This window comes from Balaenoptera acutorostrata, chromosome 10 (assembly GCF_949987535.1).
Source record: "Balaenoptera acutorostrata chromosome 10, mBalAcu1.1, whole genome shotgun sequence".
In the NCBI taxonomy this organism is placed as follows: Eukaryota; Metazoa; Chordata; class Mammalia; order Artiodactyla; family Balaenopteridae; genus Balaenoptera; species Balaenoptera acutorostrata.
This window is the reverse complement of record NC_080073.1, coordinates 83391864-83409318: the sequence shown is the minus strand read 5'-3', so window position 1 is coordinate 83409318 and position 17455 is coordinate 83391864. Positions and strand designations below refer to the sequence as shown.

At 55.2% G+C, this 17455-nt stretch overlaps 4 protein-coding genes across 6 annotated transcripts; 1 reads left to right on the top strand and 3 right to left on the bottom strand.

Moving 5' to 3' along the window:
- Positions 1-389: 389 nt before the first annotated feature.
- On the bottom strand, positions 390-3181 carry LY6G6C (lymphocyte antigen 6 family member G6C). The gene is made up of 3 exons (XM_007193953.3): positions 2992-3181; positions 1502-1612; positions 390-1064 (listed from the first exon to the last, which is right to left on the bottom strand). The coding sequence occupies exons 1-3, from the start codon at positions 3041-3043 to the stop codon at positions 850-852; spliced, it is 378 nt and encodes a 125-aa protein (XP_007194015.1). The 5' UTR covers positions 3044-3181; the 3' UTR covers positions 390-849.
- Positions 3182-3968: 787 nt separating this feature from the next.
- MPIG6B (megakaryocyte and platelet inhibitory receptor G6b) lies at positions 3969-6581 on the top strand. Its single transcript, XM_057554832.1, has 7 exons — positions 3969-4207; positions 4394-4456; positions 4688-5035; positions 5195-5285; positions 5645-5685; positions 5815-5894; positions 6024-6581. Exons 2-7 carry the CDS (start codon positions 4396-4398, stop codon positions 6228-6230), a joined length of 828 nt encoding a protein of 275 aa, XP_057410815.1. The 5' UTR covers positions 3969-4207; positions 4394-4395; the 3' UTR covers positions 6231-6581.
- A 1438-nt stretch (positions 6582-8019) lies between these two features.
- On the bottom strand, positions 8020-11340 carry DDAH2 (dimethylarginine dimethylaminohydrolase 2). 2 transcript variants are annotated; one of them, XM_007193956.2, is made up of 7 exons: positions 11115-11340; positions 9912-10275; positions 9697-9796; positions 9498-9571; positions 9214-9333; positions 8527-8676; positions 8020-8337 (listed from the first exon to the last, which is right to left on the bottom strand). In XM_007193956.2, the coding sequence occupies exons 2-7, from the start codon at positions 10206-10208 to the stop codon at positions 8221-8223; spliced, it is 858 nt and encodes a 285-aa protein (XP_007194018.1). In that variant the 5' UTR covers positions 10209-10275; positions 11115-11340; the 3' UTR covers positions 8020-8220. The 2 variants fall into 2 exon arrangements, with proteins under 2 accessions (XP_007194018.1, XP_007194017.1); XM_007193955.3 differs by lacking the exon at positions 11115-11340 and adding an exon at positions 10413-10597.
- A 669-nt stretch (positions 11341-12009) lies between these two features.
- On the bottom strand, positions 12010-17017 carry CLIC1 (chloride intracellular channel 1). 2 transcript variants are annotated; one of them, XM_007193957.3, is made up of 6 exons: positions 16788-17017; positions 14583-14692; positions 14264-14389; positions 14010-14116; positions 13356-13537; positions 12010-12406 (listed from the first exon to the last, which is right to left on the bottom strand). In XM_007193957.3, exons 1-6 carry the CDS (start codon positions 16824-16826, stop codon positions 12245-12247), a joined length of 726 nt encoding a protein of 241 aa, XP_007194019.1. In that variant the 5' UTR covers positions 16827-17017; the 3' UTR covers positions 12010-12244. The 2 variants fall into 2 exon arrangements, with proteins under 2 accessions (XP_007194019.1, XP_057410813.1); XM_057554830.1 differs by lacking the exon at positions 16788-17017 and adding an exon at positions 16348-16372.
- Positions 17018-17455: the final 438 nt, after the last annotated feature.

Here is a 17455-nt window from a genome sequence, read left to right as displayed (position 1 = left end):
GGTTGCTTGGTGCCCCACGTACTAGGCCAGGTGAGGCCTCTGAATCTAACCTGAGGGACTGAGGCCTGGAAAGAGGGTCCCAGGTCCCATCCCCATGCAACTCTCCTACCCTTTCTGGGGCGCCCTCAAGCCAGGCTGCACCTCCTTCTTGGCAGTACATCAGAGGTGTGGCCTAAATTTAAGATAAATATTGCTTCTCCAAACACTGGGCCCTGTACGCCAGCCCCCAGATACTGGAAGAGAGGATGGAAGCCTGCAAAACCTGTTTCTCCATCTGCCCCAGCCCAGCCTCTGAGAGAAACTCCCTGAAGGGTTCTTGGGTGAGTGTGAGGGCTGAGAGTGTTATTTCCTGGGAGGGCGCCTCTGACAATAGATCTTCTGATGCACAATTGATCATATACAGACATTTATTACTCAAAATGGAAAGGGGTGAGCATGGGGATGAGGTACGCATGGGAGCCAGGGTTTGGAGAATCAGCTCATACAGTGAGGTCATCAGGTCCTTCCTGGGAGCCTTCACTGGGGACAGGACAGAAACCCCATTTCAGGCCCAGATTCCAATCCCTCCTCACATAGGGCACAGGGGAGTTCAGGAGGCAAAGTGGGGAGCCCTTCTAGGAGACAATGGAGGATCTGGAGTGGTGTCGAGGGAAATGGAAAGAGACTCCAGAGAAGCAGAGTGGAGGGTGTGGGATGGAAGGATGGATCGGGAAACCACGGTCTAATTAAAGAAATATGAAGGGTCTGGAGAAATGCTTTTCTGAGCAAAAGGAAGCAGAGGATATGAAGACACAAGAAGAGAGGCTCAGGCTAAGGCAGGTGGGAGGAGGGTCAGCCATGGAGTGAGTCTCAGTGCAACAGCCAGAGGCCAAGGCCAGCCAAGGAGGTGAGGAGGACAAGGGCCAGGGCCGGGGTGGGCCGAGGGGCTGGGTTATTGCAGTTGTCCTTGTTGCAGCAGGTGGTGTTATAGGTCAGGCCTAGCTTGTGGTTGGTTTGGTTGAAGGCCTCCCGACAGGGCTCTTCTGGTGTGCCACATCGGAGGTTGGAGAAAACCCACATCTTCCCTGGGGTTAGGAGGGGGCAGTGAGGACAGTTAAGATGGGCACCTGGCATGCCTGTGTCCACCTCCCCACCCCATGCACCCCACCCAGGCTTCCTTCCTTCCCAACTCTGCCCCTGGCCCTGCCCTTCTGTATCTCTTCTCAGTCTAACCTTTCTCCTGCACTTCCTTACCCTGCCCCTCACCCCAATCCTGGTCCTATCACTTGCTGCCCATGAGGCTTTGGACCTGTTACTGTCTCTTTTTGAGGCTGTTTTCTCAGTATAATAATAGCACCCACATCATAGGGTTGTCATGAGCATTAATTGAAACAATCCTTGTAAAGACATAGGATGGTGCCTGGCACATAATAATCCTTGGCCAAATATTATCATTGCTGTAATTCTCTGTTCCACCAGTCTCCCACTGGCCCCCTCTCCCCACTGAAGAAAGGAATGTTACCGAGGTACACATTTGTTGTCAGGCATTGCTGTCCTGGTTCCAGGTGGCAGGACTGCCGGTCCACACAGCCCAGCAAAGGGACCTTGTAGCAGGAGTGACAGCGAATGTCAGCTGGGAAGACACAAGTTGGGCTGAAGTGATGGAGTGTCTGACTCACCTGGGGATGAGCCCAGCTGGTGGGCAGGGTGGAGAAGAGCCAATGAAGTAGGTATTCTGACCTGTTTGGTCTGGTAGGGAAAGAGAGGGTGAGTGATGCAGAAAAAACGCAAGTGGGTGAGGGTGGAGTTGTTGCTCTGTGAATGGCCCACACCCTAAACATCTTCCTTCATTCCACCCCATCTGGAGATGAGTCAAGAGGGGCAGAGTTACCAACAATGGGGCTGGGGACAGATGAAATGTGAGAATACCACGGGGAAGGAATGGAGGTGGCGAGGGAGGAGATGAAGGAATTCAGAAGAGGTCACAGATGGAGTCTTGAAATAGGAAGAAATATTAAAAGTAAAAATCATGGTGGTTACAACACTTGCAGAAATGGCTTGGAACTTGAGGCCGGCAAGAAAGCCACCTGGGGCCAGATTAGCAATGTATTCTTCACCTCCTGGGGCCGCCAAGAGCATGGGAAGAGGAACCAGACTTGAACTGAATCCTCCCACCCCAGTAGCTCTCTGACAGAAAGGAAAAGTATCTGGGAGACAGATCATCAGAATCCATCCGAGCACTTTACCAAAATGGAGAGGATGGGTGCAGAAAGGCAGAAGGTGGCACCCCGAAAGTTTCTGCTGCATCCGATTCAAGGTTTGAGGGACGGAAGGGTTCAGTCCGTGGGTGGAGGAGCCTGGTGACTGCACCTCAGTGAAACCCACCTCACCCTGGGGGTGAGCAACCTTGGCATTCCCTCCCTAGAAGGCCAGGAAATCTCCCTGGTTCCCTGGGAGGTTCTGAGAGGTCACTGGAGCCTTCCAGAAAGCTTGTGTTCCTGGAGGTATGCACCTCAGGGAGGAGCAGGGGGGGATCTAGGAGAGGCCACTGCTCGAGGGACTGAGCACAAAGTCCCTGATGGAGTAGATGGGAGGATGGGTCACAAAAGAAGCCGCAGGCTGGATGCCTAGATTTCCGGGAGGACACCCTGGCTGAGTGCAGGTGGTGAGAGGAGAAAGCAGGTAAGCTGGATCCTGGAGAGTTCTGTATCAGAGTGGGGCTGGCAGGGGAGCTGGAGATCAGAGTTTCCAAGGAGTGGGGACCAGGGGACCTGGAACCCTGGGCAGGTTAGAAGAGTGCGTCTTGGAGGTGGGGAAGAGTCTGAAGATGGAGACACGGGTCCTTGAGAAATAGAGCAAGGACCCTGTCACAGCGGGGCACAGGAGAGCTGAGCCAGTTGGGTCTGGGGGCGCTTGGGATCTTGAGTAGTGGGTAGTGTAGGGCAGTGCCTGGGGCAAGGTGTAAAAGTCCTGACCAGGTGAACCATGTCCTTGGGGCCCCCAGGTGCTCACCTGAGACCCAGCAGAGCAGAGAAGACAAGGTGAGCAGCAGAAGGCCTTTCATGGTGAGGATCCTGAGAATGGTAGCAACAGCAGCAGCCGACAGAGTAGAATTTCAGGGCTCCTGCTCTCGGATTTTGAGTGGCCTTTTTGGAATTTATAACCACACCAGTCCCGCCCTCCCTGGCCTCTGGTGGCCCCTCCTTCCCCATTTAGGGAGGGGCTAAGCAGGACCCAGTGGGGCAGTAGGGATGGGGATGGGAGAGAGAGGTGGGGAGGGTAGGTGCACTAGTGGCCAACTCCATTTTGGTTCTTGGTTTCAGTCCAAGACACACCCTCCTGGCCCCCAGGAGTAACATCCCTGTCTGCCCAGTCCTCTGAAGAAGTATCACCAAAGGCCCCTGTGATGTTACAGTGGCTGTGGTGGTAGCAGTGCCTGCTGGTTCCTGGGAAATGGACAATGGGGTGTGGCCCAAGCTGACTGCAAAATTTTGGTCCCTGGGGGGCATTGGTAGGGGTATGTGGGCAGAAATTGAGCACCAAATTAATCTCAGTTCAGCCTCCACTTAGTTTTCCCAACCCCTCCTCAGCCACAGGATGGAGGGGTAGGATTTGTGATGTCACCAAGAGCTTCTGTGATGTCAAAGCAGCAGAGGCATGGGCTGGAGCTGCCTGTTAGGGAGGGGCTGCCTCAGGCCCCCTGAAGGTTCTCAGAACCTCATCCTGGCTCCACCTGGGCTTGGCCTGGCCTTGGTTGCTCCGGTGCAGTGAGGGCAGATGAAGTACTGGGTGTGGGGCTGTGCACCTACTCCAAAGCGCCTCCCTAATCAAAACCTGCCAACTTGGGCGGGCCACCTTGGGCCGGGAGGGATGGAGTGGGCACAGAGGGGTGAGGTAGCAGCTAAAATAAGAATAGAAATAGTAATAATGGCAAGCATATAGTGCTCCTATGTCTCTGCCATTGTTCTAGGCATTTACCGTGTATTACTTTATTTAGTTCTCACAATACTCTGCGAGGTAGGTGCTTTTATTCCCATTTTACAGATGAGCAAGCAGGCCCAGAGAAGTTAAGCGACTTGCGCACATCACGCAGCTAGTAGGTGGTGAAGTCGAGATTTGAATTCAGACAGCCAAGATCCAGAAATTGTGGTGCTCCCGGCAACTGCTACGCTTCAAGAGTTAAAGTCTGCGAAAGTGCTTGTGTAAAGGGCCCCAGCATGAATTCTAAGTGAGCATTGGTTGAGGGCTGTGAACCTGCCTGCAAGGATTCCCAGAGGGATGTGGGCAGCTGGTGGCCCCTCCCCCACCCCTTATCAGAGCCCCCAGACCTGCGGTCTCCCCCCTCCACCCCCCTCTGATTTCCCTCCGGTCTCCTTCGCTGATTCACTGGCCTCCTCTTCCCACCACATCGCAGCCATGGCCTTGGTTCTGCAGCTGCTGCCGCTGTTGCTGTGGAGGGCCCAGGGGAACCCCGGGGGTAAGCCATCCCAGGAAAGTCCCCAGGAAAGTCGGAATGGGCAAGGAAAGACTGAGGCAGGAGGAGGAGGCGACCCGGTGGAGGGGGGGGATGAGATGTGTATGGGAAGATCCAGGATGGCGGGAGGGTAGAGGAGAGGGAAAAGACGTAAGAGGGAGGGTTGTCTTGCTCTGTGGACTTGCCTTGACCACCGTCCCCCGCAACCCCACCCCCACCCCCCGCCTCCCCTAGCTTCACTGGACGGCCACCCCGGGGACCGGGTGAATCTCTCCTGCGTAGGGGTCTCGCAACCCACCCGCTGGGTCTGGGCACCTAGATTCCCGGCCTGCAAAGGCCTGTCCAAAGGACGCCGCGCGATCTTGTTGGCCTCACCGAGCGGGACCCCCACCGTGTCTCCCGTCCAGCCCTTTGCTGGCCGCCTACGTGCCCTGGACCTTGATATCCGGCGGCTGGAGCTGCTCCTGAGCGCGGGGGACTCGGGCACCTTTATCTGCAAGGGCCGCCAAGAGAACGAGAGCCGTACGGAGCTTCACGTGCTGGGGGACCGGGCCTACTGCAGAGCTCCGGGGCCTACCCACGGTAGGTCTAGGCCTTCACACAAAAGGGACCTAACTCAGACACACGCCCCCGTCAGGGAGGGAAGCCTGGTCTGGGGGTTCCTGAGTGGGAGAGCTAGCTCTCTGTCCCCGCACCCTGACCTCGGCATCCACCGCTACCCCGCTTCCAACGTTCCCGCAGGGTCCGTGTATCCCCAGATTCTAATCCCGCTTTTGGGCGCTGGGCTGGTGCTGGGACTCGGAGTATTGGGCTGGGCCTGTTGGCTGCGCAGGTGAGCTCTAGGGGCGGGGCCTGGTTGAAAGGCTCTCGACCAGAGGCGGGAGGGGCAGGCCCAGAACTTTCGCGGGCTAAAGCTACATCAGGAGCCCTCGGATGTGGTTCGGAGACGAATGGGGGAGGTCGGAACTTGGGGGCGAGGCCATGGGCTGATGGGTGGAGCCCTAGCTAAGGAAGCCAAGCTAGAGGCCGAGCTGGCTCCAAGTGTGGGCGGAACTATCTGTGCGGGTGGAACCTAGGTTGTTTTGCTGGTCAGAGCCGGCCTGTTGCTGGGTTGTTGTGGGCGCGTCCTGGGGCCCAGAACAAGCGAGACAAGATTAGTGGTTCTCAAAGACTCTTATCCATCTCTTACAGGCGCTCGCCCCTTCACCCGCCTCGACCACCCCCCAGATTTGGTGAGACTAACTCCACCCCATTTGCCTTCCCCGCACATTCCCCACCCAGTTCCTGAGTCTGAGCCCTTGCTGGGAGCAGACAAGTTGGTCACCTTCTCTCAATCCTTCAGCTCTGTCCCCCCCACATAGTTCCACTCGTGAAAGCGGGGCCCCAGAGGCCAGGAGAGGAGGAAGAGCCCAAGATTGCAGGGGACCTGGACCAGGAGCCGGTAAAGGCTTGGGGGTGGGATGGGGGCTGGCCAGAATTCGTGAGTAAAGTGGACCAAGAAAGACAGAGGCTTGGATCCCCAAGGGAGTCAGACTTCTGAGACCCTCCTACCTTCCTCCCCACCTTTCAGAGCCTGCTCTACGCAGACCTGGATCATATGGCCCTCAGAAGATCCTGCCGACTGTCCCCAATGGTCCCTGCTGATTCCTCCACCACCTATGCGGTTGTAGTTCGAAAGGAAGCCCTTACTACCTCACAAGCTGGGGGCTCCCAGCTCTCCATAACACCCCTCCCCTTCTTGGCCCTTCACCTGGAAAAGGAAGGCACCATGGGATAGAAATGAGCACTAGACTGGGAGTCAGGAGACGGAGGATCCAGGCTATCTCTGCTGCTGATCTTGGTCCTTCCTTACCCCCATCTCTCACACAGCTTTCAGGTCTCCTTCACCACTGATGTCCTTTCTAAACCTGATCAAGCCCTGTCTCCCTATCTTAAGACATCAACAACTCCTAGATTTTTGCCCTATCTCTTCCCTTCTCTCCACAGTCAAGCTCTTTGAACCAAGGGCCTACACCTTTCTCTTCCATTTTTTTCTTCACTCCACTCCCACTGCTCACGTGCTCTCCATGAGATTGCCAGTGATGTCCTAATAACCACACCCACTAGACATTTATTAGCATTCATCTGGCTTGGCCTTTGATTGCTCTTATTTAAGCTCTGTTTTTCTTTAATGCTGTTGTCTTCCTTCTGGACTCCTCCTCCTTGCTCCCTACCCCTACAGTATTCTCCACCATTCCAGGTTTGTCTTTTTCTTTATCTGCCTTCTCCCTCTCCTGGGATGCTGTCATCCACAGCCAGTCCTCAGCCTTTTTCTCTGCAACCAACATCCAGAACTCTCTCCAGTTAAGATCTCTGATATGAGATTTCCAAACTGTCCCTCAGACATCCCTGCCTGGCTGGCCCTAGGCATTCTGCACACAGCAGGTCCAAAACCCAACTCACTGTCATCTCCCAAGCCACTTACTTAATCCTTCCTCCTCTGCATTCTCTCTTGATCAAACCCATTGCCCAAGCCAGAAATGGAGAGTCATGTAGACCTCCTTCCTCTCACTCCCACGCGATAAACCAAGTCCTGTCTTTCAATTTTAATGTCACTGTCGAGTCCACACCCTTTTCACACCAGCACTGCCACCTGAATGTACTCTTTATTTCCTCCCTGGATTACCCATAGCCCCACCTCATCCTCCTGCCCTTGTTCTCCTCCCTGAAGCTAGAGATATTCTCCCCAAATGCTAACCTGCTCCTGACAGCCTATATTTCAGCAGTATTTCAGCTCTGGGCCCATGGGCCTCAGCTTTGGGTTCAAGGTGCTACAGTACTCTACTTACTCTCCAGGCTTATCTCTGTCACTCAGTGCCTAGAACAGGACAGCCTTAGAGGAATTCTCCCAGCCCCCAAATGTGCCTTTGCCCCGTGCAATTTCTTCTTCCTGGATTAACCTTTGCCTCCTCCCCACTATCTGCCTGGCTAATTCTTATTTATCCTCAGGACTCAGTTCAAGTGTAGCCTTTTCTGGGAAGCTATTTCTGACCCACTTTGCCCACCCCTGCATACACTCTGATGCCCTAGGGAGCCCCCTTATTTCTCTCATAGCAACAGCCTCCTGTGAATTGTTCCATTACAACCTGTATTTCAATTTATAAGAAATTTTCATGTACTGTGAGTCCCCTGATATCAGGAGACTGACCCTTTTTATATCACCGCTAAGCCTCAGTAAATGAGTGAAAATGAATATCCCTGGAAATGTCATTTCCTCCTATCAACTAGGGATGGGCTGTTGATCTCCCAGTCTCTGAATCATCTGACATTTAGATAAATTCAGTGAGTGATTCACCCATATTTTTTCTCTGCCCTGTACATGCTCCCCATTATAGAAATTCTGTCCTGTCCATCTTGTGCCCAAGCAGATATGACAGGGCTGGACAATGAGTCAGTGAGCGCTGAATGAGGGTTTGATGAATGAAGGAGGCCTCCTTCCCAGCACTGACCCCAACCTCAGGTTTCAGCCCTGCCCTTGACCCTCTGCCCCAGTAAGACACCAGTCGCAGCCCAGTCGCAACCCAGTCTAAAAGGTCAGTTCTATTTTATTAGTTCTTGGGGAGAGGACTCACCCAGTGACCTCTATCCTTTTTCTCACTCTATGCCCTCCCCCTACCTTGGGGCCATCTCCCCACTACTACTATTCACTGTCCTCTATCTAACCTTCCTTCCCCTTCTACTCCTATGCCACCCTGCCCCTGGTCAGCCAGGACCCCAAGGCCAGGCTTTCAGCTGTGGGGGCGTGTGCTGAGCACCAGGCAGAGGGAGCTGAGCCCAGCGCCTGCCTTCTCCAGTTCCGAGCAGGACACAGGTACCAGGGTGACGTCAGAGAGCTTCTGCAGTGCCTGCAGGGAGGACAGTGTGTGGGGAGAAGGGAGTAAGACCCCAAGGCCCACAGCCAGGGCCCCATTTCAGCCAGCTAGAGTGGCCCCACCCAGGCTTCTAGAAAAGGTACCCCTTCTTCCTCCCACTAGGGAGGCCTGAGCCCCATTTCTCTGGTTGGTGGTGGTGGTGGAGCTCCTGCCTTCTCTCACCTCCTGGCTGTTGGGCAGGTCCCCGCCTCCACGGTGCAGGAGGAAAGGGGGCATACCAGGCAGCCCAGGACGCAGAAAGAGACAGTCAGCCGCTGCATCATCTGGGAGGGTCAGGGAGGCATAGGGGTGATCCGTCAACACTGCCATTGCCTGGGGGAGAGGAGAGAGGAAGCATGCAAGGCTCAGAGCCTCTCCACAACTGAGTCCGGCTGCCGTACCACCGCTAAGCGCTGGGGACAGAGTTACATTATTGTGGAATAATAATGACAGCAATCACATAGAACTTACTATGTGTCAGGCATTAAGCGCTTTAATTAACTTGTCTAATTTCCACCTCGGACTCACACGCAGTTCTTTCCACCTGCTACCCACTTCTCCCCTACTTCAGACCCCACGGGTCGGTCCTATCCATCCTTCAAGACACAGCTTGGGTGCCCTTTAGGGAGTTTCTTGAAACTCGGGAAAACAATGTTAATTGCCCCTGTTGCTAGGTGTTCCAGCTGTCTGTCCCGTTTATAGTAACTTCTTGTTTTCACATGTGTTTTCACATAGATGGACAGCTCCATGAGGGTAGGGGTTGGAGTTAATTCTCAGAGCCTCCCAACTCCCCGCCTCCCAGGCCCGGAGCCACGCCCACTTTGTTGGCCGCGCCCCAACCTGCCCCACCCCAGCCTCGCCCCTTCTCACCCTGACAGCTTTTTGGGCAGCCTCACTGCTACCCGCCACCACAGTGCGGGGTCCCCCCATGCCGCAGAGGCCACGCAGGTGGGAGGGGCTCGAGACCGGCACCGTGGAGACGGCAAAGTCCTAAGGGGACCAAGGGAAAGTATTCAGGGACGCGGGAAGGGTGAGAGGATACCCTCAAACACAGGCTGCTCTCAGCCTCTTCCTCCTCAGCGCGGCCCGCCCCGGTCCCTCCGACCCCCATCCGCTCTCTGCTCCCCCCACCCAAGGCTGGTCCCGCTCCTCACCCGGAACGTGTCCGCCACGATCTCAGCTCCTCGGTGATTAGTCCACTTGGAGAGGCCTACGAAAAACTCCCGGCCTGAGCCCAGGGAGGCCGTCGAGGTATGAGGCGGGAGTGGGTTGGAAGCAAGGCCCGAGATGGCCCAGTCTCCCAAAGTCTGCTTCCCTGTGCCAAGCCCCAGCGTGCAAGCACCCCAGCCTCACCGGTGAAGAGAACATCAGTGCCATCCAGCGTCGCGTTCTCGTCCCCCATCTCCACAATTCGGAGTCCCAGGTCCTGGAGGGCTTTGCGGACGCCATCGACCTTAGGGCAGGAGAAGAGGGCGCGAAGCGGAGACATTCCCACCCCCATTCTTCCCTTAAGCCCCAGACGTCCAGATCCTCCCTTCCCCCTACCCAACCCGTGCCCAGGCGCTCACCTCCGGCCTGCGGGCGGGGCTCCAGGGCCGCGTGATTAGGGCCGTATCCCCTTGGATCACAGCGGTGTCACCAAGCAGCGGTCCCAGCGGCAGCGACTCTTCAGGAGGCAGTTCTAATAGCTGCAGCCCCAATCGCTGCCTCAGTTTACCCCCCAGCACCCCATGCTCCCTCTGAGCTTTGGCTAGGTCCAGAGCCGGGAGGCCAGCCCCCGCACCCTCTCCCGACGCCAGGCTCTCCGGGACCCCCCGGATCAGGGCATGGGAACAGCGGCCCAGCCCCTCCCCTGGCGTCCCCATCCCATCCACACAGACGCCCCCTCTGGCTGCGCTGATTTCTTAGTTGTCTCTTTTTTACTTCACCTGTCTGGGAGAAGAAACAGAACGGGGGTAGGCAGAGAGAGAGACATGCAGAGAAGGGCATAGGGGGATGGTTAAAAGCGCCCGGGTCTTCCTCCTGCTATCTCCGGGCGCCCCTCCCACTCCGCCCCACCCCCTCCAGACCTTCCTCTCCTGCTGACCCCACTCCACCCCGCATCCTCGCCGGTCTGCTGCTTTAGGGGGAGTCCGAGGAACGAGATCGGGATCCCTAGTCTCCAAAACACCTGTTGCCCCTGCTCGGGGGCTTCGAGAGGTCCCTGCCGGGCGCCCCTTTTGGCAGCCGCTAGGATGCGCTCACTCCCAAAAAATGCAGCGGCCCCGCCCCCTTAACCCTCTGCTGCTCGCTGCCTTAGGGACCCGAAGTGCGGCGAGGAACCCACAAGGGTTATGGGACAGGAGGAGACAGCTGGGGAGAGAGTCAGGACCTGGGTGATGAAAGTCCTGGGTGTCCGAACGAGAAAGGGAGAGAGGGACAAGGAGGGAGGAATTAGAGCCTAAGGAGTTAAACATCCTCTCCACCCTGGCCGGTCACTCCGTTCCTAGCGCGACCCAGTGTAAACCAGACTGAGTCCCGGAGGACTGGGAGAGGTCTAAAACGAAATCCGAGGGGCGGGGAAACGGGGGGGCGTGGTTCTGGGGAGCAGGCACCGCTCCGGGAGCCAGGACCGGGTCCCCCAGTCTCCCGATCCATCTTCCCCAAAGTCCACCCCGACTCAGCTCCGCACCCAAATGTCGACCCTCTGCACTGTCCGGCGCAAGCACGGGCCCAGCACCCCCAAACTCCGGCCCACACACGGTCCGAGGAACACCTCCCACCAGACTCACCTCCTGCGGCCACCCCCACACTTGCAGCTCTGTGTTCTTGGCTGGGGCCCCACCCCCCTGAGGACAGAGTTGGTGAAGAAGAGAGTCGTAGTCTTCAAGCCTCGGGGATTGCAGCTTTGGCTTTGAGGGGTCCCCGGGTAGGCGCGCTCAAGTACTACAGTGGGTCGGGGGCGCGACGGTCTGGCGGCTTCGGGGCATTGTCTAAGCGGGACGGGGCGGGGCTCCTCGATGTCACGCCCATTCCGCCCTGCTTTGCCGCGCCCGCTCCACCCCGACTGCGCCCCCCTTCTCGGAATTCGGCCCCGCCCCATGAGCTCTGCCCAGACCCACCCAGATCTGGTCGGCTCTGGCAGCTGGGCTGCAAGTGCGACATGGAGCACAAAACAGCGCTATGGTGGACCCGCTCTAAAAATGGCAGCCCGGTCACAAGCACCCCTCTTCTAAATTCCTGGTTTCTGCCAGGAGTTCAAGGTCATTGACCCACTCTTCATTCCGTGTTACTCACACTCCAAGCCCCCTTTGTGTAAAAACACTAGATTTTCTTTTTTTCCCCCCTTTAAAATTATTTATTTATTTTTGGCTGCGTTGGGTCTTCATTGCTAGGCGCGGGCTTTCTCTAGTTGCGGAGCGGGGGCTGCTATTCCTCGTTGCGGTGCGCGGGCTTCTCATTGCGGTGGCTTCTTTTGTTGTGGGAGCACGGGCTCTAGGCGCGCGGGCTTCAGGAGTTTTTGCACCCGGGCTCACAGGCTCTAGAGCACAGGCTCAGTAGTTGTGGCACACAGGCTTAGTTGCTCCGCGGCATGTGGGATCTTCCCGGACCAAGGCTCGGACCCATGTCCCCTGCATTGCCAGGTGGATTCTTAACCACTGTGCCACCAGGGAAGTCCCAAAGCACTAGACTTTCATTCTGTACTTTATTACTGAAATACGTTGTCCTACCCACCCCACAGTAAAAATCTCACCCAGATCCCCCATCCTTTCTCCTCATCCCCCCAGCAAGCCCTGCACAGGTGCTCCAGGATTCTATGCCCACTGGCCATTTTGGAGTGTGTCCATTGGGTAACCATGTGGAAACCACCCAGGGCCTTTGTGGAGAAAATGGAGGGGGGCGAGGGAGCTCCAGGAAGGGCTTATTTGAGGGCCTTGGCCACTTGCTCATAGGCCAGCTCGATCTCCTCATCATCTGGACAGGTGGAGGCAAACTCTTCCCGAGCATAGGCATTGCGCAGGTACCGATGCACTCCCCGAAACACATCCGGAATGGAGAATCCTCGGTACTTCTTACATACCACCTAGGGGTGGGTAGAGGAGAACCAGTAGGTTAGCTTCAGGGAAGTCACATTGGCTGCCATGCTCTTGGTCTTTCCCTTATCCCAAGGCCTCATGATAAAATCCAGGCATTCGAGTAGGTCCACTATCTGGTTTCTCTTCCTATGATTCTTATCTCCCATATGAATCATCTTCAATCATCTTTCTTAACTCCTCACTATCTTGTAAGGCCTTCACCCTTCCTCTCCACTTACTGAAATCCTGGCCATTTATAACCAGCCGCTTTTCAGGCCACCCCAGTCCATGGTGCTAGTTTTCCCCTCTTGATTTTGAAATATAATTCACAAACCATAAAATTCTCCTCTTGAATTTCCACAGCAACTCTTTCTACTTTTCATTTGGCTTTTAATCATGTTATTATTAATCATGTGAATGTTTTATCTTCTCAGCTAGATTTCAGATCCTTTGAGGGCAAGGACCAATCACCACATATCTTGTCTTTCAGTGCCTAGTACAGAGATTTTTAGTACACAGTTCTGCAGCAGACTGACACTGGGCCCACGTTTCAGAAACTAAACCATAGCTTTGAACTATGACAAAAACATGGGAACCAGCAGTTTTCATCTTCCACAAGAGGAAGTGGAGACTGAAGCTATAGACTTAAAACTTTGATTTTAGGAAAAGCCTGCTCTCTGATCTGGGGATTTGGCAATGATAGAGACAGGAAGAGCATTCTTGAAAGTAATACTGGGATGTGTTACCCTAGGCCAGTCTGTTTGCACCCACACCTTGCATCGTGGAATGTAATTCTCTCAAGTAGTGGTCTTGCCAGCAAAGACAGCAGAGAAGGAATGGGGTGGTGTCTGCTATTAAAAACAATCACTTTGGAGTGATTGTCATGGGAAGCCTGCGTGGGAGCCCCTTAAAGAGCCATCCCAGTGACCACCCTCTCCTCCCACAATGACCACTCACCTGTACTATGTGGAGCTTTGGCAACAGGTTGCAGTCAGCCAGAGTGAGCTCATTGCCATCCAGAAACTTCCTCTGAGAGATGCCCTCATCCTCAGCGCTGGTCTCATCTACTTCATCTGGGAGGGGGGATGTCAAGTAATTGTCTAAAACTTTCAGGGCTTTCAGGAGTCCCTTCTCCAGGTCTGTGCAAGAGAAGGGAGTTGGTAAGAACATCAGAAGACTGACATAGTCCAAAAAGGCCCATGAGGGGGTGAACACTAATGGTGAGGCCAGTCCAAAATAATAATAGCTAACACTAATGTAATTCATTTTCTCTGTGCTATTCTAAGCAATTTACACACAAAAACTCATTTAATTCTCACATCAACCCATGAAGTAGGTATTGTTATCCTCATTTTATAGATCTGGAAATGGATTTACAGAGAAGCTAAATGAATTCCCCAAAGTCACACAGCTACTAGAATTTGTACTCAGGTCATCTGGATCTAGAGTCTCTCTCTCTCTCTCTCTCTCTCTCTTTTTTATTTTTTTAAATTGAAGTAAGATTTGCCAACATCTGCTCCATCTCCCTGGTATCTGAATGTCCAGGTGCCCCTAATCCCTGGATCTTTTCTATTCCTCCTAGGACCCAGGCCTCCAACCCACAAGACTCACTATCATTGAGAGCTGGGTTTGAATTCTTGATGTAGGCAGAGAATTTGGCAAATATGTCCAGCCCAGCTGTGTTGGATTCAGGGTTCAGAGCTGCCAGCTTGGGGTACCTGGAAGCCAATGGGACAAACAGGATAAGATATCTTCCGAGGAGGAACCTCAGCTCCCCTGCCCCAGCCCCACCACCATCTCTGTTTTTCATTTCTTCAACGTCTCTCTCCCAGCTCCCCTACTCCCCTTTCCAAGTTCCCCTATACCTGGGAGGGCACAGCACCGCCTCCAGAAATTCCTCAATCTTGTTGGTGTCTGTGTGCACTTCAGTGCCATACAGCAGGAACGGGAGCTGCCCTCCTGGGCACAGCTTCTGTACCGTCTCAGTCCGCCTGGAGGAGAGACCAGGCATTAGGACAGGAAAAGGGGGTTAGGGAGACCCAGAAAGGAGAGATGGAGAGATGTGGGAAAGGGGCTCCGGATGGAGGGGAAAACAGTTCAGGATGGAAGGACTCAGGTAGGTGAGTGTGTAAGTGTGCATGTGTGTGTGCACAAGGGAGTTTAGAGGAACAGAAGGGCGCCTACCTCTTGGTGTCAACAGTGGTGACATTGAAGGTGACTCCCTTGAGCCAGAGCACCATGAACAGTCTCTGGGAGAAGGGGCAGTTCCCGATCTTGGCCCCATCACTGCCAGCCTGGAAAGCAACCCCCAGCCCAAGGTTAGGCCTGGTGCACCCCACTCATCCCCAGGCCATTCTCTGCATCTCCTACTCCCAGACCCAGCTGGTTTCTGCCTAGTCACAACACATACTCAGTCTCACCTCTAAAAGCACCCCTCCAGAACTGGGCTCTCCACCCTGGGGTCTGGGTCAAACCTAAGGTGGATCAGTGAGAATATCTTCTGCAAAGGTAGGCTTCTGGTTCCCCAGAGAGTTGAGGACAGATGGAGGTAGGCAGAGGGAATGGGCTTTGGAGAATTTGGAGGATTTGGACCCTAGAGAGGGAAGACTAATGGTGGTGTAGTTAGTTTTCTCTGTACTCTTCTAAGCACTTTACATACAAAAACTCATTTAATTCTCACATCGACCCATGAAATAACACCTAGAGAGGGACTTTGGTGAGGCTAGAGTTGTGGGCTAGAGGCCTGGATTCCTGAATGGAGTAGAGCCTGAGAACAGGAGAGGTGGGGCAGGGTTTGGAAGCAGGAGTTCTGGTTCTCTACACCTCTACCCAAGCAACTGGGTGGAGAGTCAAGGGGCTCAGAGCCTCGCCCTAGAGATGTGGAGGGCCTTGCGGAGGGGGGCTGCCCTCTAATCGGCAAGTAGTGACCTCATCCCCCAAAGGACACCTCCCCGTTAGCTGAGGGTGATTCATCTCACTGTGTCTCCGGTCTCAGCAGCTTCCTTCCTGGCAAGCAGTGGGGGCAGGGACCTGTGAGGCTGAGGCCTGGGCAGCAAAGGCCACCTCCCTCTTCCCTGGGCACGGCTGGGGTTTCCCAGGACAAGTCCCCTGGCTCCAGATAATCTTCCTTACACAGGACCCAGGGCTGGAATCTCTGTAGCGCCGTCTCACCCAGGAGTAAAAATAAAAATAGCCCCTGAGGCAAGTGTGAGAGTGAGGTGGGGACCACACCTAAGGGGGTCGACCCAGGCACGGCTGAGGGAGAGGGAATGGCTACCGGAGAAGCCCCAGCATAAAGGAGAGGGAGAAACGGGCTGGAGCACACAAAGGCTAGATGAACAAAAGCGGGGAAGTGGAGAGAAAGGAGGCAGGAAAGTGAAGGGTGGGGAGAATGTGTGAACCGGGAGTTACCGACAGAGGGGGAGGTCGCTAAAGGGAGGGAGGGGCACAGAGAAGAGGTCCAGAGAGGGGAGAGAATGCAGTGCTAGTGGGGAAGGGAGCGGGTCAGAAACAGCAGCCTGCGGTTTCGATATGCAAATGCCTTGGGACCACCTCTCCTCATCCACACCCGAGGGGACAGTGCTGGGGCAACTCTTTTTCTTCTGTTTCTATAACCCCCAAACCCTAAACACCCTAACCCAGCTCTCCTCCTCCTTCTGTTCTCTCTCCCCATCTACCCTCGTGGTAGCCACAGTTCAACTCTCATCTCCTCGCCACCATCCTTTCTCTCGCTTCTCCAAGTCCTCAGGACACTCGTTCTCGACCCCATCACCTCTCTGAGCCAGCTTCTGGAACTCCACTCCCACTCTCCTGTCTCCTTCCACCCCACCAATTCTTCCCATTTCACCTGGTCCCACTCCCAGGCCTCCGGACCACACCCTCTTCCTTGAAACCTCCCCCTCCCCGACACCACCCCCCCCATCCAAGTCTCCCCCACTATGCTCCTCACCCTCTGATCTTCTTGTAGGGCCGGATGTCTCCCTCTGTCCCACCCAAAGCCTGTAGGTTTCCTGCTGCCGCCTTCTCTCTCATTCCTCCTATCAGCTGTCCCCCCACACCCACTCCCGTCAATCTTCTCAGCTCCTGGGAACCCTCCCTTTTCTCTACTTTCCTGTCCTTCAGGCTGCTGGAAACTTGCACTTCTACAGACTTTTCAGGGTTGAGCCTAGATTTCTCATTACCCGCGCACACATCAATTGTCTTCCCTTCCCAAACCCCGGCCACCACCACCCCAGGCCCCTGCCACACACGCCCTAAAGACTGCACGTGGGTTTGGGGGTGGGGATCAAAGAGGAAAGGGATTAGGAAGTTAAGGCTGGAGCTGGGGAAAAGTGAGAGTTGCCTTCCAGGAACTCAGAGGGGGGTCTAGGAAGGAGAAGGTGTTCTTACCTTCACGAACAATTCGACCTGCGGTTGTTCTTCGGCCATGGTTGCGACGGGGACCAGGAAGCGGCCGTCTCTGAGGGAACTGGGAGGGGGCGGGGCCAGGGAGAAGGCGGTCTCACAGAAAAGATTCTCTCCCCCAGACCTAGGACTACTCGCCCTGCAGCGCAGCAAGAGCCCGATCAGACCCGCTCACTCCAGACGCGGCCTCTCGACCAGTCCAGCGTACTCCACACCCAGCGGATCTAGCTCTACCCCCTCCCGGGCTGGATCTGGGAGCTGACTCAGAGACCGCCCCGCCCTGAACCTGCGGAGGGGACAGGCGCGGGGGCGGAACTCGACGACCTAGGGAGTGGGCCCGGAAGGGTGAGCCTCAGGTCTCCCAGATGATGGGGAAGGGGGTGTTGGGGAGATGGAATCCTGGGAAACTTCTTTTGTCCCTGCCAGTCTCCTTGAACAAAGGACTTTTTTCTGCCTCAGTTTCCCTGCATCATTAATCAGAGGACACTCCCACTCAACCCTCACACAAGAAATGTGACACCGACTGCTTGAGCACGTCCCTGAGGGCCCAGAAAGGGAATTATAGAAGGGAAAGGTGGTCCTTTATTACTTTCTCCAAGTTCCCTCGGGACTCCAGTCCAAATTCTGGGTTGCTAGGACTGTGGCCCAGGAGA

Bases quoted from the DNA above. Each gene is read 5' to 3' on its own strand.
- CLIC1 (XM_007193957.3), bottom strand. From the start codon at position 16,826: ATGGCCGAAGAACAACCGCAGGTCGAATTGTTCGTGAAG. The intron at 14,117-14,263 runs GTATAGGGGAAC...ATTGGCTTCCAG, and splicing joins GCGGTGCTGTGCCCTCCCAG to GTACCCCAAGCTGGCAGCTC. The intron at 12,407-13,355 runs GTGAGTGGTCAT...ACCCACCCCTAG, and splicing joins CAAAGCTCCACATAGTACAG to GTGGTATGTAAGAAGTACCG.
- LY6G6C (XM_007193953.3), bottom strand. From the start codon at position 3,043: ATGAAAGGCCTTCTGCTGCTCACCTTGTCTTCTCTGCTCTGCTGGGTC. The intron at 1,613-2,991 runs GTGAGCACCTGG...GTGTCTTCCCAG, and splicing joins TCTGCTCTGCTGGGTCTCAG to CTGACATTCGCTGTCACTCC. The intron at 1,065-1,501 runs GTAACATTCCTT...TCCTAACCCCAG, and splicing joins GACAACAAATGTGTACCTCG to GGAAGATGTGGGTTTTCTCC.
- DDAH2 (XM_007193956.2), bottom strand. From the start codon at position 10,208: ATGGGGACGCCAGGGGAGGGGCTGGGCCGCTGTTCCCATGCCCTGATC. The intron at 9,572-9,696 runs GTGAGGCTGGGG...CCCTGGGCTCAG, and splicing joins CACTGATGTTCTCTTCACCG to GCCGGGAGTTTTTCGTAGGC. The intron at 9,334-9,497 runs GTGAGGAGCGGG...TGGTCCCCTTAG, and splicing joins TCGTGGCGGACACGTTCCGG to GACTTTGCCGTCTCCACGGT.
- MPIG6B (XM_057554832.1), top strand. From the start codon at position 4,396: ATGGCCTTGGTTCTGCAGCTGCTGCCGCTGTTGCTGTGGAGGGCCCAG. The intron at 5,036-5,194 runs GTAGGTCTAGGC...ACGTTCCCGCAG, and splicing joins AGCTCCGGGGCCTACCCACG to GGTCCGTGTATCCCCAGATT. The intron at 5,286-5,644 runs GTGAGCTCTAGG...CATCTCTTACAG, and splicing joins TGGGCCTGTTGGCTGCGCAG to GCGCTCGCCCCTTCACCCGC.